Source organism: Electrona antarctica (assembly GCF_951216825.1).
Source record: "Electrona antarctica genome assembly, chromosome: 9".
Taxonomy (NCBI): Eukaryota; Metazoa; Chordata; class Actinopteri; order Myctophiformes; family Myctophidae; genus Electrona; species Electrona antarctica.
The window spans coordinates 36,446,282-36,463,729 of record NC_136790.1 but is presented as its reverse complement, the minus strand read 5'-3'; the positions used below and the strand labels follow the sequence as shown (position 1 = coordinate 36,463,729).

General features: G+C 40.1%; 1 protein-coding gene across 1 annotated transcript; it reads left to right on the top strand.

Moving 5' to 3' along the window:
• Positions 1-1,616: 1,616 nt before the first annotated feature.
• On the top strand, positions 1,617-9,085 carry LOC306929330 (uncharacterized protein). Its single transcript, XM_079509773.1, has 5 exons — positions 1,617-1,737; positions 3,840-4,051; positions 4,617-4,682; positions 5,285-5,483; positions 7,941-9,085. The coding sequence occupies exons 2-5, from the start codon at positions 3,871-3,873 to the stop codon at positions 8,056-8,058; spliced, it is 564 nt and encodes a 187-aa protein (XP_079365899.1). The 5' UTR covers positions 1,617-1,737; positions 3,840-3,870; the 3' UTR covers positions 8,059-9,085.
• Positions 9,086-17,448: the final 8,363 nt, after the last annotated feature.

The window sequence follows — 17,448 nt, the reverse complement described above, 5'->3', positions numbered from 1 at the left end:
GATCTAGCCCCCCGAACCCACCTAACCCCTGCCCACTTCGACAGGCTGGAATGGCTTAGGGTCGACGACAGAGTACAGCATCTTGCAATGGGTCTGGTCCACAAGATTCGATACACCACCAAGATACCCATGTACCTGTCTAGATACTTCCTTAATGTTAACGAAGTCCACACCCACAACACCAGAGGGAGTGCAACGAACCATGTACAACCCAGATTCGGCACAAACAAGGGACTAAATTCTTTTCGCTCCTATGCCACCAAAATGTGGAACGCCCTACCAACTGTCATTAAGACATGCGAATCCCTTGACTCCTTCAAAACCGCTCTCAAAGGGCACCTACGGATGGCTGCAATTCGAAACTGGCCCCCGTAAAATCTGAATCCCCCCCCCCCCCCGCCCCCCCCTTTTTCCCCTCACTGTATATATTTCTTTTCCCTTTTTACCTTTATGATGAATTCCTGTTCTGTCTATAGAAGTGTCTATTTGTACGTCTCTAAATGTTTTGATGATTTGAACATGGTGGACCCTATTGGAAACAAGTGTAATGCTTAATTGGGTCGTCCACTCACAGTTAACAGCCTTTGTATTGAGTTTGTGCTTGAAATGTACTGTAATTCTGCAAACTGTTAATAAATTCTTCAATCAATCAATCATTCAATCAATCAATGATTTTAATTGAATGAACTGAGTACGGCCAGAGAGATATATGAATGAAACCAGTCTAGGGGTGTGTCAGATAAACCAATGGATGCAAGTCGGTCAAGGAGCTGGGTGGAGTGGGAAATGGTGCCGAAGGCCGCGCTCAGATCTAGGAGCATGAGGATGGATATTAAACCGGAGTCAGCTGCCATCAGGAGGTCGTTAGTGATTTTAAGTAGGGCTGTTTCTGTGCTGTGACGGGGGCGAAAACCGGACTGGAATTGTTCATAGAGGCTATTGTTAGTGAGGTGGGCCTGAATCTGGGATGCTACCGCTTTTTCCAAGATTTTAGCGAGAAATGGCAGGTTGGAGATGGGACAGAGGTTATTGAAGATGTTTGGGTCTAAACCAGGTTTTTTGAGTAATGGTGTAACAGCAGCAGATTTCCCCCTCCTACTATGTAATAACATCGTATAAACGGGTGCACACACGGTGTGCACGCACGCACACACACACACACACACACACACACACACACACACACACTGAATGCTTCCCTGCCGGCTGCTGTCTCATTCACAACTAATCACGAGATTGGGACAAAAACACAATATGTTGATGATGTCACACCAGGGGTGTCAAACTGTAATCAACACATGATGTAACTAACAATATAACTGCACGGGAGGGGGAAACCTCGTGTCGTGTGTGTGTGTGTGTGTGTGTGTGCGTGTGTACAGTGTGTGTGTGTGTGTGTGTGTGAGGGAGGGGGGGGGGGTACTACATCGGGTCGTGTGTGCGTGTGTGCACAGTGTGTGTGCGTGAGGGAGGGGGGGTACTACATCGGGTCGTGTGTGTGTGTCACAGTCAGTGTGTGCGTGTGTGTGTGTGTGTGGGGGGGGTACTACATTGGGTCAGTGTCTGTGTGTATGGGGTGGGACCGGTGGGTGGGGGGGGGTGGCTGGGTGTGGTGGTCGATCCTCTGGTGCCGTGTGCAACAGAGTTTGGGGGGCGGGGTAGAGTGCCGTGCGCAGACCGCGTGTCGCAGAGAGGAGGAGGGATAGAAAACAAACAGCAGCAGAGTCACGTCGCCAGGTGAGTTTTATTCACAAAAAAACATTTAAAAATATCCCCTTAAAAAAAAGTAAAAAAACTTCCTCACGCACGGACACGCGCACGCCGCGGGTCGACGCGCACGCGCAAATTAAAGTCGATAAGAAAACAACAACCGTGGCGTTGTGTTTGATGCTAACAGTGGCTAGTTTGCATGCTAAGCTAACAGCAGGCCCGGCCGTTGCTGCGTCAGACTACACAGTTGTGTTTCTTTACGGTGACGTTATCATTAAATTAACACACAGGCGCGCGCTATACGGTGTGCGGGGTGGGATTGTGAAGAGGTGGGGGGGCGGCGTGTGTCAGTGTGTGCGTGCGTGCGTGGCCGCAGGTCCGTTACAGGGGGTGGTGACCGTGATGTGTTTGATTTGTGTTGTATAGGTGTGTGTGCGTGTCGTGATGGGGTTTAGGGGTCACAGTCACGCCTGTCTGGTAGTTTGGGGCTGTTAAGGAGGCCTACAGCGTGGGTGGGCGGACTGGCGGAGCAGCATTACTTGACACCAACAACAATATACGTGCCTACCAACCTGTTTGTGTGTGTGTGTGTGTGTGTGTGTGTGTGTGTGTGTGTGTGTGTGTGTGTGGAGAGGGGGGGGGGGGTCAGTTGTCACGGTTGAAATAATAGTATTTTAATTAAAACACGAAGTTTGTAGTTTAAAATCACTTATACAACTTTGTTGACCCGTGTCCCCAATGGGTCTGTGCTAGGTCCCCTCGCCAACCAATGTCTTCGAACCACAATTGCAGCTGTACAATGTATACATAATGAGCTATTTTTGCCTTCATTACCTCATCCACAGATACATAATAATTGTGAAAATAGTTTTCCCATGAATCCCATTTTCACAGTGTTTTCCTCTTTCTTGCGTAATATTTGGCAATTCATCATCCATCACTCTTGTTGATTGAAACTTTTGAAAAAGAATTGTAAAACATACTACTTCCATTTGGATATTCTTTTCAGCAGTAGGAGTAACCTCACAGCAACAAGAGAAGAGAAGCAGTGTAGAGATTGTAAAGCCTGGAGTATACCTGCTATGAACCCCCCTATAAATAATGCTGCAAAACACCCGCCATCCAAGTTTCCTTTTTATGTAGGCATTGTATTTTTAATAAGAGTGACAAAAATAAATCATGCAGGGCATTGCAGGCTAATCATCTTTCTCTATCCCTCTCTTTCTCTGTCTCTGCTTGTGGGGCAGTGAAAGTGTTGGACACTTTCCAACAAAATCCATGCATAAATGGCGATTGTGTGCTGATGACATAGAGTATATAAAAGGATAGAGACTGAACTGTCGCGAAGCTCCGCCCCCCCAGCTATTCATGTCAGTGGAAGTTGCTCAGTGGCGTTTTGAAGCACCCGGAAGACTGCCGGAAGTACCGTCTCAGAACGTCTACTTCCGCATTTGACCACCAAATTTTGGTGGTCAAATGCGGAAGTGCATCCGAGCGCTCAATGTTAAAGCCCAGCTGCACGGGGTTTCCCGGTCATGAATCCACGGGTCCGCCTGTAGTCCCTCCTCCTACCACTAGGGCCGAGCGCCTCAACGTTGAATAGCCTCACTGGCCCCTTGGCTGATGACCGTCAATCACATCATAACGATTCGAGCAGCACTTCCGGGAGCCACATAATGCATGCGCTCTGAATGGCCACATGCTCCAATTGGGCACGCCCCCCAAATAGGCCCCTGACAACTGCGTGCAGCAATATTAGGAGCCAAACACGCACTGCACTAATCTTAGTTATAAATTCCAGGAATTAGAACCAGCAACCTACTATGAATGATCTTTGATTATCCTATTGATTACTTATATGATTCATCGAATAATAAATAAGTGCGTTTTGGGGATAGTTTAAAAAATATATATCAATGAGTGAATCAACCACTTTAGCCTTTTTGCACAACGGTGTCAGGCAAAAGTGTAGGCCAACAATTACTACTACTTCTTAAATGTAATGCATGTAATGACATGCTCAAAATATTTGTAATAATTGATAAAATGTATTAGATTGATTAAGTGTTAAGTGCACCCCTAGCCTAGTAGACCAATCTCTTACAGCTGTCTGTCTCTGTCTGTTACAGGTGTAGTAGGAGTGTAGTGGTTGCCGTGGTGATGAGCAGTAACGAGTGTTTTGGGTGTGGCCGGACGGGTCACTGGATCAAGAACTGTCCCAACGCTGGGACTGGGACTGGGACTGGGACTGGGACTGGAACTGGAACTGGGACTGGAACTGGAACTGGAACTGGGACTGGGACTGGGAGGGGGCGGGGCAAAGGACGAGGTCGAGGGAAAGGTCAGTCTGCCTGTCTGTCTGACTAACATATTGATTGCATGGATTAAAGTTCTCAGTCACCACGACTGATTTCAGACAGTCATTTGAATATCAGCATGTCTTCTATGGAAGCACGCCATTCAAAGGCTGTGACGTGTTTGTAAGCTTGTACATAGCCTATTTTCAGTTATGTGTTACTTTTAAGTGGTCAAACTAGCAATAGAATGCAAGTTCAATCTTCCAGAAAATCCTAATGATTAGGGTTATAACCCTCTGGCTTCAATCTGCAATTTCTTCAACTGGTTCGTTGTATGGCTACCAAAACATCATAAATGTCACATCACATATTACGACTGGGTCTAACTTTTTGTTGTTGTTGCTTTAATCCATGTGATTGTTTCTAACTGTTCAGAAGTCAAATGTAACACAAATTACATTTAGTCAAACTGTGTGTGTGTGTGTGTGTGTGTGTGTGTGTGTGTGTGTGTGTGTGTGTGTGTGTGTGTGTGTGTGTGTGTGTGTGTGTGTGTGTGTGTGTGTGTGTGTGTGTGTGTGTGTGTGTGTGTGTGTGTGTGTGCGCGCGCAGATCTGTTCTGTTATCGCTGTGGAGAACCAGGACATGTCGCCAGGGACTGTGAGAGAACTGAGGATGGTGAGACACTCCTGACTATCTGTCTACCCGGCTGTCTGTCTGCATGTCTGTCCACCGGGTTTTATTACCTGTCAAATACTTCTCACCAGAGCCTACTATTAGAGAGTTGCGTCACCTCCATTCACTTCATCGGGACCCACACATTTTAGACTTGAGAGTTACTTTCAAAATGACCAACTCACCCAGATCTACCCACCAAAATATTTATATTATCCCATTGCTGAAAATAGTTACATATTAGGCAAACGCACTTGGAATGGGAAATAGAGGGGGGAAATGGAATTGGTATGTTTTTTTTGTATATAACTTGTATATAACTAAATGCCAAAAAATTATTTTTATTTATTTAAATTATACATTTTTAAGGGCATGTCATGTGGTCCCTGCCTGTGTGATCTACTGGTAGATCACGATCTACCTGTTGGGCACCCCTGTGACTGGAGTCTATGAGCATGTCACTATTTCGAGTTACATGAACCACGTGTTTTCTGCCTCCTTTTTGACAGACCTCTAATAGAAGGCTCTGCTTCTCACCATTTGTCTAAGATGTCAAAACGTCACATAAAGTAACTATTGTCTGTTTTGTCTCCTCTCCTCTCCAGCCTGTTATAACTGTGGTAGGTCAGGTCACATCTCAAGGGACTGTAAGGAGCCTAAAAAGGAGAGGGAGCAGGTCTGCTACACCTGTGGGAAAGGAGGCCATGTGGCACGGGACTGTGACCACGCTAACGAGCAGAAGTGCTACTCCTGTGGAGGCTTCGGACACATCCAGAAGGGATGCGAGAAGGTCAAATGTTACCGGTAAGAACAACGAAACTAGAGCCCGGCTGATCAATGGGTTGTCCGATTTTATCAGACGATATGTTGTTGGTCCCTGTCTGGTCATGTGCTTATTCAGCAAATAGAGAGAGGCACAAAAACATTCATATAACCCATATGAGTGCTGTTTTGAAAGACACGCCCCAGTCAATTGAATGATGCCAGTGATGCAATGTTACACGGGAGGTTGTGCTTTAGCATTATCATTGGCACGACAGTGATGTGGCCAGGAACGAGGCACTTGCACCTCTTTCTGTAAGTGTCATTGAAGTGCCAATAATAACCCCTGCCCTAGACCCATTGAGATTTTACTGTATAACATCAAGGTTGAACAGTTGTATTTGTAAGTAATGGGAGTAATATTTAAAGGCATGCTCATTTTGAGCATGGCTTACAAGCCTATTTATCATAACAACTCAAATTAATCAGCTATTAATAAGGAACTGCTCTTTGTAGGTTGGAAAAATTGGTAGAAAACAAACTACTACTACTAGACCTCACTCCCAGGACTCACCTAACCTCAGCTCACTTTACTAGGCTGGAATGGCTGAAGGTAGAGGACAGTACACAGCGACTTGCAATGGGCCTTGTCTTCAAGTTACTCAGGGGATCTGTGCCCAATCTGTCAAACTACTTAACTAGAGTGAGAGACACCCACGGGCATAGAACCAGATTGAGCTCCACTGAATCTCAAACATGAAAGGTATAATAAAGTTTGATATTATTTGAAACATGGTGATTCTGCACTATTCTGCAACCTTTCTGCCACCAACATGCTGTCTCTAGGAGTAACATAATCTAGTTTTTATTTTTCTGAAGCTCCTTATCATCGTATATCATTATGACGTAAAATAGACACTATTTGCTCAGACACTATGACGTAAAATGTTTTATTCATTGTCAATGGGAATTGAATGTTTGTGTAGGACAAAGTCTGTGGACACACCAAAAGCTGGATATGGAACGGACTAGCGCCCCTAAAACAAATACAAATATGTATGGATAATCGGACTCTGATGATCAATTGTAAGGAGGCGAGATAGTTGTATGCTACCTGAGGTCATGCCAGCTAGCCTACCCAGCCAGTAACGCTTCATAATGGTCTCCTCATGTCTGTTCATAATACAACTTACTGATGTGACGCCGAGGGGGAGACTGATTGCATCCCAGTCAGTGTTTCATCGTCCATGAAATGTGACTCAGTCTCACTCTCAATACTTACAATATAATTCCACTGACACTAATCCATACTATTTCTGATTTCTAGTTTTTAACCTTTTAACTAGTTTTTCTAATAAAATTGGGTTTACTTCTGTTCTGTAAAGCGACTTTGGGTAAATGGTAAATGGTAAATGGTGCATTTATATAGCGCCTTTATCCAAGGCGCTTTACAGATATTGTGCATTACATTCACCCATTCACACACACATTCATACACCGATGGCAGCGGAAACCATGCAAGGCACAAACTAGCACATCGGGAGCAATTTGGGGTTCAGTGTCTTGCTCAAGGACACTTCGACAGTAACTCTGGGGGAGCCCGGGTTCGAACTGGCAACCTCACGGTTCCCATCCAGCCACTCTACCCCTGAGCCACCGGGGTACCTAGAAAAGCGCTATATAAATTGTATATATGATTATTATTATTATTATAGTTAGTTTATTTATCTCGGTCATGGTTTAGTACAGCATTGGGAAAAAAAGGTTCATATATTATACAGATTGACCAAAAAGGTATGGGCCTTATTATGCCCACCTTGTTAACATTAGTTGATTACATAGAAAAAATCACACCCGTGTGAACTGAGTGGTGTAAGGTCTTATATAGCCTGTCTGACGTAATGAAATCACACCCGGGTGAACAGGGTGAACATAGCAACCATGCTCATTTTTTCTGCACAGACTAACAATGCCAGTTGTAAGAGTGGTTTACACCACTCAATAATGAAATCACACCCGGGTGAACATAGCAACCATGCTCATTTTTTCTGCACTAACAAAGCCAGTTGTAGGAGTGGTTTACACCACTCAAAAAGAAACCAAAGCAGAATAATAAAAACCAAGAATCAACGATGCTGCACTTCTTGCTATATCGTCTCTTACACCAGTGGTTCTCAACCTGTAGGTCAGGACCCCCCAGAGGTCAAATAATATAAAAAAGAGGCATCATTTTTTTAAATAGCTGATACAAGCGCTGTGAGTCTGAAGATCGTCTATTTTCACAATATTTATCTGTGGAACCGAGTCAAACTAAATGAGTCAACTTGTACAATCTTTATGCTTTTCGGATGGGGGGTCCCCAGTGCAGACATGACTTTTGGGGGGTTGCAGCCTGAAAAGGTTGAGAACCACTCACTTACACCATGCTCCTCTCAGCTGTCCTATCCGTCTCAGTAACGCATTCAAGTTGTAATAAAGTGTGTTTGTCTTTTTGTCCAGGTGTGGAGAGATTGGACACGTGGCGGTTCACTGCAGCAAAGCCTCTGAGGTCAACTGCTACAACTGTGGGAAGTCGGGTCACCTGGCCAAGGAGTGTACCATTGAAGCTAGCGCCTAGCAGCCCGCTAGCACGCTAACAAACCCACACACCCTCCCACTCTCAACCACCGTCTTTCCTTTTATTTCTATTATTATCTCTATCGTTTTCTTCTCTTCTTTATTTTATTATTTTTTATCTTCTCTGATCCTCCTTTTTCCATTGGTTCAGAGGGCACTCGGGTCAGCCCCTGCACCAGCCAGTCAGAGCAAAGATAAGGAAGGACACTAAAGTTTTCAAAAAACAACAAAGAATCCACTTTGTTTCTAAAATATATATATATATATATAAAAATACAGCTTTAGTTTGGTAGAGATGTTATAAAGCTTTGTTTTAAGACCACTGTTCTGCCCAGCCGATTGGCTGAGAACGTCATGTGACCCACTCAGCTCTGACACAGACTGGGTTACCTGAGGAAGGCAGAGCTTGCCTTACAATAAGCTTGAGAATTCACTTTGTATGGACTTATTTGAGTTTGTCTTAGGGGTGAAATGTGATTGGCCAGCCTCCGGGCAAAGCTACAGCCAATCAGATCACAGGACGACTATCACATCATCACACTATAGGAAAGGAACAAACCAACAGAAAAGCCGGATGTTTCATAATAATAATGATAATAATAATAATGACATGTAAACACTGATCATTCATTAATATTTTAAAGATTAATTTTGTTTTTTTGTACAGTTGAGCTGACTGAAGTTCAGTTCAGCTCACAACACATCAAAGAGCGCCACAGAGAGATGGACAAACGGATAGACATCAGAAAAGACAAAAAAATTAACAAAAAAAAAGAACAAAAAAAACAATTTTAGGTTTGGACATGGAGAGGAAAAAGTTTTCACAGCAAAAAAAAAACAAAAAGAAAAAAATCCAAATGTTATTTTTGTACAATATATCACATAGAAGTACAGAGTGTAAAGATGAAAGAACATTCAGCTTCTTTTTACAGCGTGGCTGTAGACTGGGCGTGGCTTTAGACGGTAGAACTGTAATTTTAACCAATCAATAAACGAGGAGGAGGAAGGGGAGTGGACTGGAATCATCAGCTTGCTGACTAATGTCTTTATTTAACACTCCATACAAACACAGCTCCCTGTTCAAAACAAACCCGTGATGAGCTTCATTTATACTTCTGGCGCTTTCCAAGAATAACCGCTGTTCGTTTGTACTTTGTAGATCAGTTATTTTTGCAAGCGCCAAGCTTGTATTACAGAGTGAAAATTAGGCTTCACTCTTGTGAAGGATCAGTCTCAGCGTTTCCAGACCTGAGCCGACGCCTCGGCCGTTTTCTCTGTCGGCTAGCGTCTTTTCCGGGTTTTTAGATGGAAAAGAAGCTCCCACCCACGCGGCTGAATGTCGCGACGGCCAGATTCCCAGAAACGCTTGCCCCCGCGGCAGTCAGTCGCGGGGGTGGAGCTTAATTTCCATCCACCAGCTGTCTAAAAACCCGGAAAAGACGCTGTCCGACAGAGAAAACGTCCGCTGCTGTCTGGTAGGTCTGGCTACGGCTTCTGTCGACCACTGTGACTAGCTGTTGCCAGATCTACCAGACAGGCTTATCTGGCCGTCGTGGCATTCAGCCGCATGGGTGGAGCTTCTTTTCCATCCACCAGCTGTCTAAAAACCCCAGACCACGGCTGTCGGCTCAGGTCTGGAAACGCTGACTGAGTACCAGGTGTTTTTACCCGGATGGGTGTGGTTTAGCAGGGTGTGGCAGTGCGTGCTGCTGATCAGTAGTACGGTAGTATAATTACTCCCACAAGTATCACTGCTACTGCTTCTGGCACTGCAGCCTTTATTGGTGAAACACGAGATTTAAAATGAATATGTTTGACGTGAAAAGTTATGAAGACCCAGCCTGGAACGGTAAGTGTGCGTTTGTGTGTGTGTGTGTGGGTTATATATAGTCTGGTCTGTAAACTGATCTGGCCTGTATTTGGACAGGGCCTTCTGCACTGAAGTGTGCGCGCAAGTGTGTATAACTGGGAGTGACATCAGGAGTTCAAATCAGGCTCATGACCTTTGTCATATGAGGAGTAGTATTTATACATAGCCTTCGACATTCTACATATTTAACACAGGTTTTATATTAAACTATGAATACAAGTGAATGGGAGTCCTACAGAGGCTATATACAGGTATGGTGACTTGGTGAGCCAGGCTACGGGAGTTCAGCACCCAGCCGCCCACTATTAGAGAAATTTAATATTTTTGGCATGGTTTAACCACTTCATTTAAGCAATACTTAGCTGTTTGGGGTTCCCCATGGGTATATACTTGGCCTGCCCTTTTTCCCACTAGACGTCACCTCGGAAATAGACCATCAACAAGTTTGCGATTGGCTTTTCAGTTTGTTGATGGGCTGTTTTCGCCGAATGTACTGGTGGAATTTCATTGTGTTATGTTTTGGATTTGATTTTTGTGTCTGAATGTTTGGATCCCATGAAGAGTATAGAAGGACTACTGTTGATCCCCACAGAATGGGCAGTTATCTCCCCCACAGTATGGACAGTTGTAGAATTAATAATCTAAACAAAAAAATAACCTCTTATGGGGGTCCATGGCACAAAATCCTATCAAATGGGTGTCTATGGCCTAATGTGTATCAAGTTGGTGAAAATGTTTGAGAATCACTGTTATATAATGTATTGTGGCTCCCTCTGCTGGGCGAGATGATCTTGCTAGGTGTGGATATTTATAAATAGGCTTTTTGATTGATTGATTGAAATATTTATTAACAGTTTGCAGAATTACAGTACATTTCAAGCACAAACTCAATAAAAAGACTGTTAACTGTGAGTGGACGACCCAATTAAGCATTACACTTGTTTACAAGAGGGTCCACCATGTTCAATTCATCAAAACATTTAGAGACGTACAAATAGACACTTCTATATAGTCAAAGAACAGAACAGGAATTCATCATAGAGGTAAAAAGGGAAAAGAAACATATACAGTGAGGGGAAAAAGGGGGGGGAGGGATTCAGATTCTTACGGGGGCCAGTTTCGAATTGCAGCCGTCCGTAGGTGCCCTTTGAGAGCGGTTTTGAAGGAGTCAAGGGATTCACATGTCTTAATGACTGTTTGTAGGGCGTTCCACATGTTTCATTAGTGTTTAGTGTTTCATTAGTGTTTAGTGTTTCAGTAGTGTTTCATTAGTGTTTAGTGTTTCATTAGTGTTTAGTGTTTCATTAGTGTTTAGTGTTTCATTAGTGTTTCATTAGTGTTTAGTGTTTCATTAGTGTTTAGTGTTTCATTAGTGTTTAGTGTTTCATTAGTGTTTAGTGTTTCATCATTAGTGTTTAGTGTTTCATTAGTGTTTCATTAGTGTTTAGTGTTTCATTAGTGTTTAGTGTTTCATTAGGGTTTCATTAGTGTTTAGTGTTTCATTAGTGTTTAGTGTTTCATCATTAGTGTTTAGTGTTTCATTAGTGTTTAGTGTTTCATTAGTGTTTAGTGTTTCATTAGTGTTTAGTGTTTCATTAGGGTTTCATTAGTGTTTAGTGTTTCATTAGTGTTTCATTAGTGTTTAGTGTTTGTTTAGTGTTTCATTAGTGTTTAGTGTTTCATTAGTGTTTAGTGTTTCATTAGTGTTTAATGTTTCTAATGAAACACTAAATACTAATGAAACACTAATGGAACACTAAACTGAGGTAAAAAGGGAAAAGAAACATATACAGTGAGGGGAAAAAGGGGGGGGAGGGATTCAGATTCTTACGGGGGCCAGTTTCGAATTGCAGCCGTCCGTAGGTGCCCTTTGAGAGCGGTTTTGAAGGAGTCAAGGGATTCACATGTCTTAATGACTGTTTGTAGGGCGTTCCACATGTTTCATTAGTGTTTAGTGTTTCATTAGTGTTTAGTGTTTCAGTAGTGTTTCATTAGTGTTTAGTGTTTCATTAGTGTTTAGTGTTTCATTAGTGTTTAGTGTTTCATTAGTGTTTCATTAGTGTTTAGTGTTTCATTAGTGTTTAGTGTTTCATTAGTGTTTAGTGTTTCATTAGTGTTTAGTGTTTCATCATTAGTGTTTAGTGTTTCATTAGTGTTTCATTAGTGTTTAGTGTTTCATTAGTGTTTAGTGTTTCATTAGGGTTTCATTAGTGTTTAGTGTTTCATTAGTGTTTAGTGTTTCATCATTAGTGTTTAGTGTTTCATTAGTGTTTAGTGTTTCATTAGTGTTTAGTGTTTCATTAGTGTTTAGTGTTTCATTAGGGTTTCATTAGTGTTTAGTGTTTCATTAGTGTTTAGTGTTTGTTTAGTGTTTCATTAGTGTTTAGTGTTTCATTAGTGTTTAGTGTTTCATTAGTGTTTAATGTTTCTAATGAAACACTAAATACTAATGAAACACTAATGGAACACTAAACTGTTTCATTAGTGTTTAGTGTTTCATTAGTGTTTCATTAGTGTTTAGTGTTTCATTAGTGTTTCATTAGTGTTTAGTGTTTCATTAGTGTTTAGTTAGTGTTTAGTGTTTCATTAGTGTTTCATTAGTGTTTAGTGTTTCATTAGTGTTTCATTAGTGTTTAGTGTTTCATTAGTGTTTCATTAGTGTTTCATTAGTGTTTAGTGTTTCAGTAGTGTTTCATTACTGTTTAGTGTTTCATTAGTGTTTCATTAGTGTTTAGTGTTTCATTAGTGTTTAGTGTTTCATTAGTGTTTCATTAGTGTTTAGTGTTTCATTAGTGTTTAGTGTTTCATTAGTGTTTCATTAGTGTTTAGTGTTTCATTAGTGTTTAGTGTTTCATTAGTGTTTCATTAGTGTTTAGTTTTTCATTAGTGTTTAGTGTTTCATTAGTGTTTCATTAGTGTTTAGTTAGTGTTTCATTAGTGTTTAGTGTTTCATTAGTGTTTAGTTAGTGTTTCATTAGTGTTTCATTAGTGTTTAGTTAGTGTTTCATTAGTGTTTAGTGTTTCATTAGTGTTTAGTGTTTCATTAGTGTTTAGTGTTTCATTAGTGTTTCATTAGTGTTTAGTGTTTCATCATTAGTGTTTAGTGTTTCATTAGTGTTTCATTAGTGTTTAGTGTTTCATTAGTGTTTAGTGTTTCATTAGTGTTTAGTGTTTCATTAGGGTTTCATTAGTGTTTAGTGTTTCATTAGTGTTTAGTGTTTCATTAGTGTTGCATTAGTGTTTAGTGTTTGTTTAGTGTTTCATTAGTGTTTAGTGTTTCATTAGTGTTTAGTGTTTCATTAGTGTTTAATGTTTCTAATGAAACACTAAATACTAATGAAACACTAATGGAACACTAAACTGTTTCATTAGTGTTTAGTGTTTCATTAGTGTTTCATTAGTGTTTAGTGTTTCATTAGTGTTTCATTAGTGTTTAGTGTTTCATTAGTGTTTAGTTAGTGTTTAGTGTTTCATTAGTGTTTCATTAGTGTTTAGTGTTTCATTAGTGTTTCATTAGTGTTTAGTGTTTCATTAGTGTTTCATTAGTGTTTCATTAGTGTTTAGTGTTTCAGTAGTGTTTCATTAGTGTTTAGTGTTTCATTAGTGTTTCATTAGTGTTTAGTGTTTCATTAGTGTTTAGTGTTTCATTAGTGTTTCATTAGTGTTTAGTGTTTCATTAGTGTTTAGTGTTTCATTAGTGTTTCATTAGTGTTTAGTGTTTCATTAGTGTTTAGTGTTTCATTAGTGTCTGAGTGTCTGAATGTTTGGATCCCATGAAGAGTATAGAAGGACTACTGTTGATCCCCACAGAATGGGCAGTTATCTCCCCCACAGTATGGACAGTTGTAGAATTAATAATCTAAACAAAAAAATAACCTCTTATGGGGGTCCATGGCACAAAATCCTATCAAATGGGTGTCTATGGCCTAATGTGTATCAAGTTGGTGAAAATGTTTGAGAATCACTGTTATATAATGTATTGTGGCTCCCTCTGCTGGGCGAGATGATCTTGCTAGGTGTGGATATTTATAAATAGGCTTTTTGATTGATTGATTGAAATATTTATTAACAGTTTGCAGAATTACAGTACATTTCAAGCACAAACTCAATAAAAAGACTGTTAACTGTGAGTGGACGACCCAATTAAGCATTACACTTGTTTACAAGAGGGTCCACCATGTTCAATTCATCAAAACATTTAGAGACGTACAAATAGACACTTCTATATAGTCAAAGAACAGAACAGGAATTCATCATAGAGGTAAAAAGGGAAAAGAAACATATACAGTGAGGGGAAAAAGGGGGGGGGGGATTCAGATTCTTACGGGGGCCAGTTTCGAATTGCAGCCGTCCGTAGGTGCCCTTTGAGAGCGGTTTTGAAGGAGTCAAGGGATTCACATGTCTTAATGACTGTTTGTAGGGCGTTCCACATGTTTCATTAGTGTTTAGTGTTTCATTAGTGTTTAGTGTTTCAGTAGTGTTTCATTAGTGTTTCATTAGTGTTTAGTGTTTCATTAGTGTTTAGTGTTTCATTAGTGTTTCATTAGTGTTTAGTGTTTCATTAGTGTTTCATTAGTGTTTAGTGTTTCATTAGTGTTTAGTGTTTCATCATTAGTGTTTAGTGTTTCATTAGTGTTTCATTAGTGTTTAGTGTTTCATTAGTGTTTAGTGTTTCATTAGGGTTTCATTAGTGTTTAGTGTTTCATTAGTGTTTAGTGTTTCATCATTAGTGTTTAGTGTTTCATTAGTGTTTAGTGTTTCATTAGTGTTTAGTGTTTCATTAGTGTTTAGTGTTTCATTAGGGTTTCATTAGTGTTTAGTGTTTCATTAGTGTTTAGTGTTTCATTAGTGTTTCATTAGTGTTTAGTGTTTGTTTAGTGTTTCATTAGTGTTTAGTGTTTCATTAGTGTTTAGTGTTTCATTAGTGTTTAATGTTTCTAATGAAACACTAAATACTAATGAAACACTAATGGAACACTAAACTGTTTCATTAGTGTTTAGTGTTTCATTAGTGTTTCATTAGTGTTTAGTGTTTCATTAGTGTTTCATTAGTGTTTAGTGTTTCATTAGTGTTTAGTTAGTGTTTAGTGTTTCATTAGTGTTTCATTAGTGTTTAGTGTTTCATTAGTGTTTCATTAGTGTTTAGTGTTTCATTAGTGTTTCATTAGTGTTTAGTGTTTCAGTAGTGTTTCATTAGTGTTTAGTGTTTCATTAGTGTTTCATTAGTGTTTAGTGTTTCATTAGTGTTTAGTGTTTCATTAGTGTTTCATTAGTGTTTAGTGTTTCATTAGTGTTTAGTGTTTCATTAGTGTTTAGTGTTTCATTAGTGTTTCATTAGTGTTTAGTTTTTCATTAGTGTTTAGTGTTTCATTAGTGTTTCATTAGTGTTTAGTTAGTGTTTCATTAGTGTTTAGTGTTTCATTAGTGTTTAGTTAGTGTTTCATTAGTGTTTCATTAGTGTTTAGTTAGTGTTTCATTAGTGTTTAGTGTTTCATTAGTGTTTAGTGTTTCATTAGTGTTTAGTGTTTCATTAGTGTTTCATTAGTGTTTAGTGTTTCATCATTAGTGTTTAGTGTTTCATTAGTGTTTCATTAGTGTTTAGTGTTTCATTAGTGTTTAGTGTTTCATTAGTGTTTAGTGTTTCATTAGGGTTTCATTAGTGTTTCATTAGTGTTTCATTAGTGTTTAGTGTTTGTTTAGTGTTTCATTAGTGTTTAGTGTTTCATTAGTGTTTAGTGTTTCATTAGTGTTTAATGTTTCTAATGAAACACTAAATACTAATGAAACACTAATGGAACACTAAACTGTTTCATTAGTGTTTAGTGTTTCATTAGTGTTTAGTGTTTCATTAGTGTTTAGTGTTTCATTAGTGTTTAGTTAGTGTTTAGTGTTTCATTAGTGTTTAGTGTTTCATTAGTGTTTCATTAGTGTTTAGTGTTTCATTAGTGTTTCATTAGTGTTTCATTAGTGTTTAGTGTTTCAGTAGTGTTTCATTAGTGTTTAGTGTTTCATTAGTGTTTCATTAGTGTTTAGTGTTTCATTAGTGTTTAGTGTTTCATTAGTGTTTCATTAGTGTTTAGTGTTTCATTAGTTTTTAGTGTTTCATTAGTGTTTCATTAGTGTTTAGTGTTTCATTAGTTTAGTGTTTCATTAGTGTTTCATTAGTGTTTAGTTTTTCATTAGTGTTTAGTGTTTCATTAGTGTTTCATTAGTGTTTAGTTAGTGTTTCATTAGTGTTTAGTGTTTCATTAGTGTTTAGTTAGTGTTTCATTAGTGTTTCATTAGTGTTTAGTTAGTGTTTCATTAGTGTTTAGTGTTTCATTAGTGAATTAGTGAACTACAGCCCTGAAAGCGACAGGTGTACCATCATAATGTGTCATAAAACTCCATGTTAACTGCCTGAATGAGTCAGCAATTTTTTCATCACAAACACAATTCTTAACTCGCTCTTATAACCACGTTTTTATCGTACCAATACCACGATCGCACACGGCGTACCTCAATGTCTCGGGTCACTCACAGCGAAAACAAATCGCATTCGACTTTTAGCGATAGAGCAATTTGTTCGGACAGTGTGCTTTTAACTTTCAATAGTGGTTGCATTTGCATAGACTAGCTCAGGTGAAAAGGATACTTTGTTAATGATTCAAGGTCAAGTTGACCACCTCTCACACACGCACACACGGATGCACATGCACGCACATGCACACACGTGCACGCACACACACACATTGAAAGTCAATGGAGAGAAACGGGGAAACGCGTAACTCTGTCATTTCTCAACCATTTCGGACGTGGGGCGGCTCGCCGGAACCGGGCCGTCCCCCTGGGCGCATTCCTGTGGGTAACCAAATAGACCCTTACAGGTCTGTCACTGTGAGAGTGTAACACATGTAACCAAATGGACCCTTACAGGTCTGTCACTGTGAGAGTGTAACACATGTAACCAAATGGACCCTTACAGCTCTGTAACTCTGAGAGTGTGACACATGGAACCAAATGACCATTACAGCTCTGTAACTCTGAGAATATGACACATGGAACCAAATGGACCCTTACAGGTCTGTAACTCTGAGAATATGACACATGGAACCAAATGGACCCTTACAGCTCTGTAACTCTGAGAGTATATACATGTAACCAAATGGACCTTTACAGCGCTGTAACTGAGAGTATATGTAACCAAATGGACCGTTACAGGGTCCAATGTCATCAAATGGTGGTCTGTGGCTCAAATGGGTCTGAGAGGCTAAATGTCATCAAATGGTGGTCCGTGGCTCAAATGGGTCTGAGGCTAAATGTCATCAAATGGTGGTCCGTGGCTCAAATGCTGCACAGACTTGGCGAGCTGCAGGCACCCAGTCAATTTTTTTTAAATGTGTTTCTAGTTAAGTATGTGTTTCGGATTTCAACCTGTGTTTCTGCCATTGCATGGAAGGCACCCAGAATGAATCATATTCGGCCAACTGTTTCCTATATTCGGTATTCGGTTTCGGCCAAGAATTTCCCTTTCGGTGCATC

What these genes read in the sequence shown, in the direction of transcription:
- LOC306929330 (XM_079509773.1), top strand. Translation starts at nt 3,871, where the DNA reads ATGAGCAGTAACGAGTGTTTTGGGTGTGGCCGGACGGGTCACTGGATC. An exon ending in CTGTGAGAGAACTGAGGATG is followed by an intron (nt 4,683 to 5,284) that starts GTGAGACACTCC and finishes TCTCCTCTCCAG; the next exon opens with CCTGTTATAACTGTGGTAGG. An exon ending in GAGAAGGTCAAATGTTACCG is followed by an intron (nt 5,484 to 7,940) that starts GTAAGAACAACG and finishes CTTTTTGTCCAG; the next exon opens with GTGTGGAGAGATTGGACACG.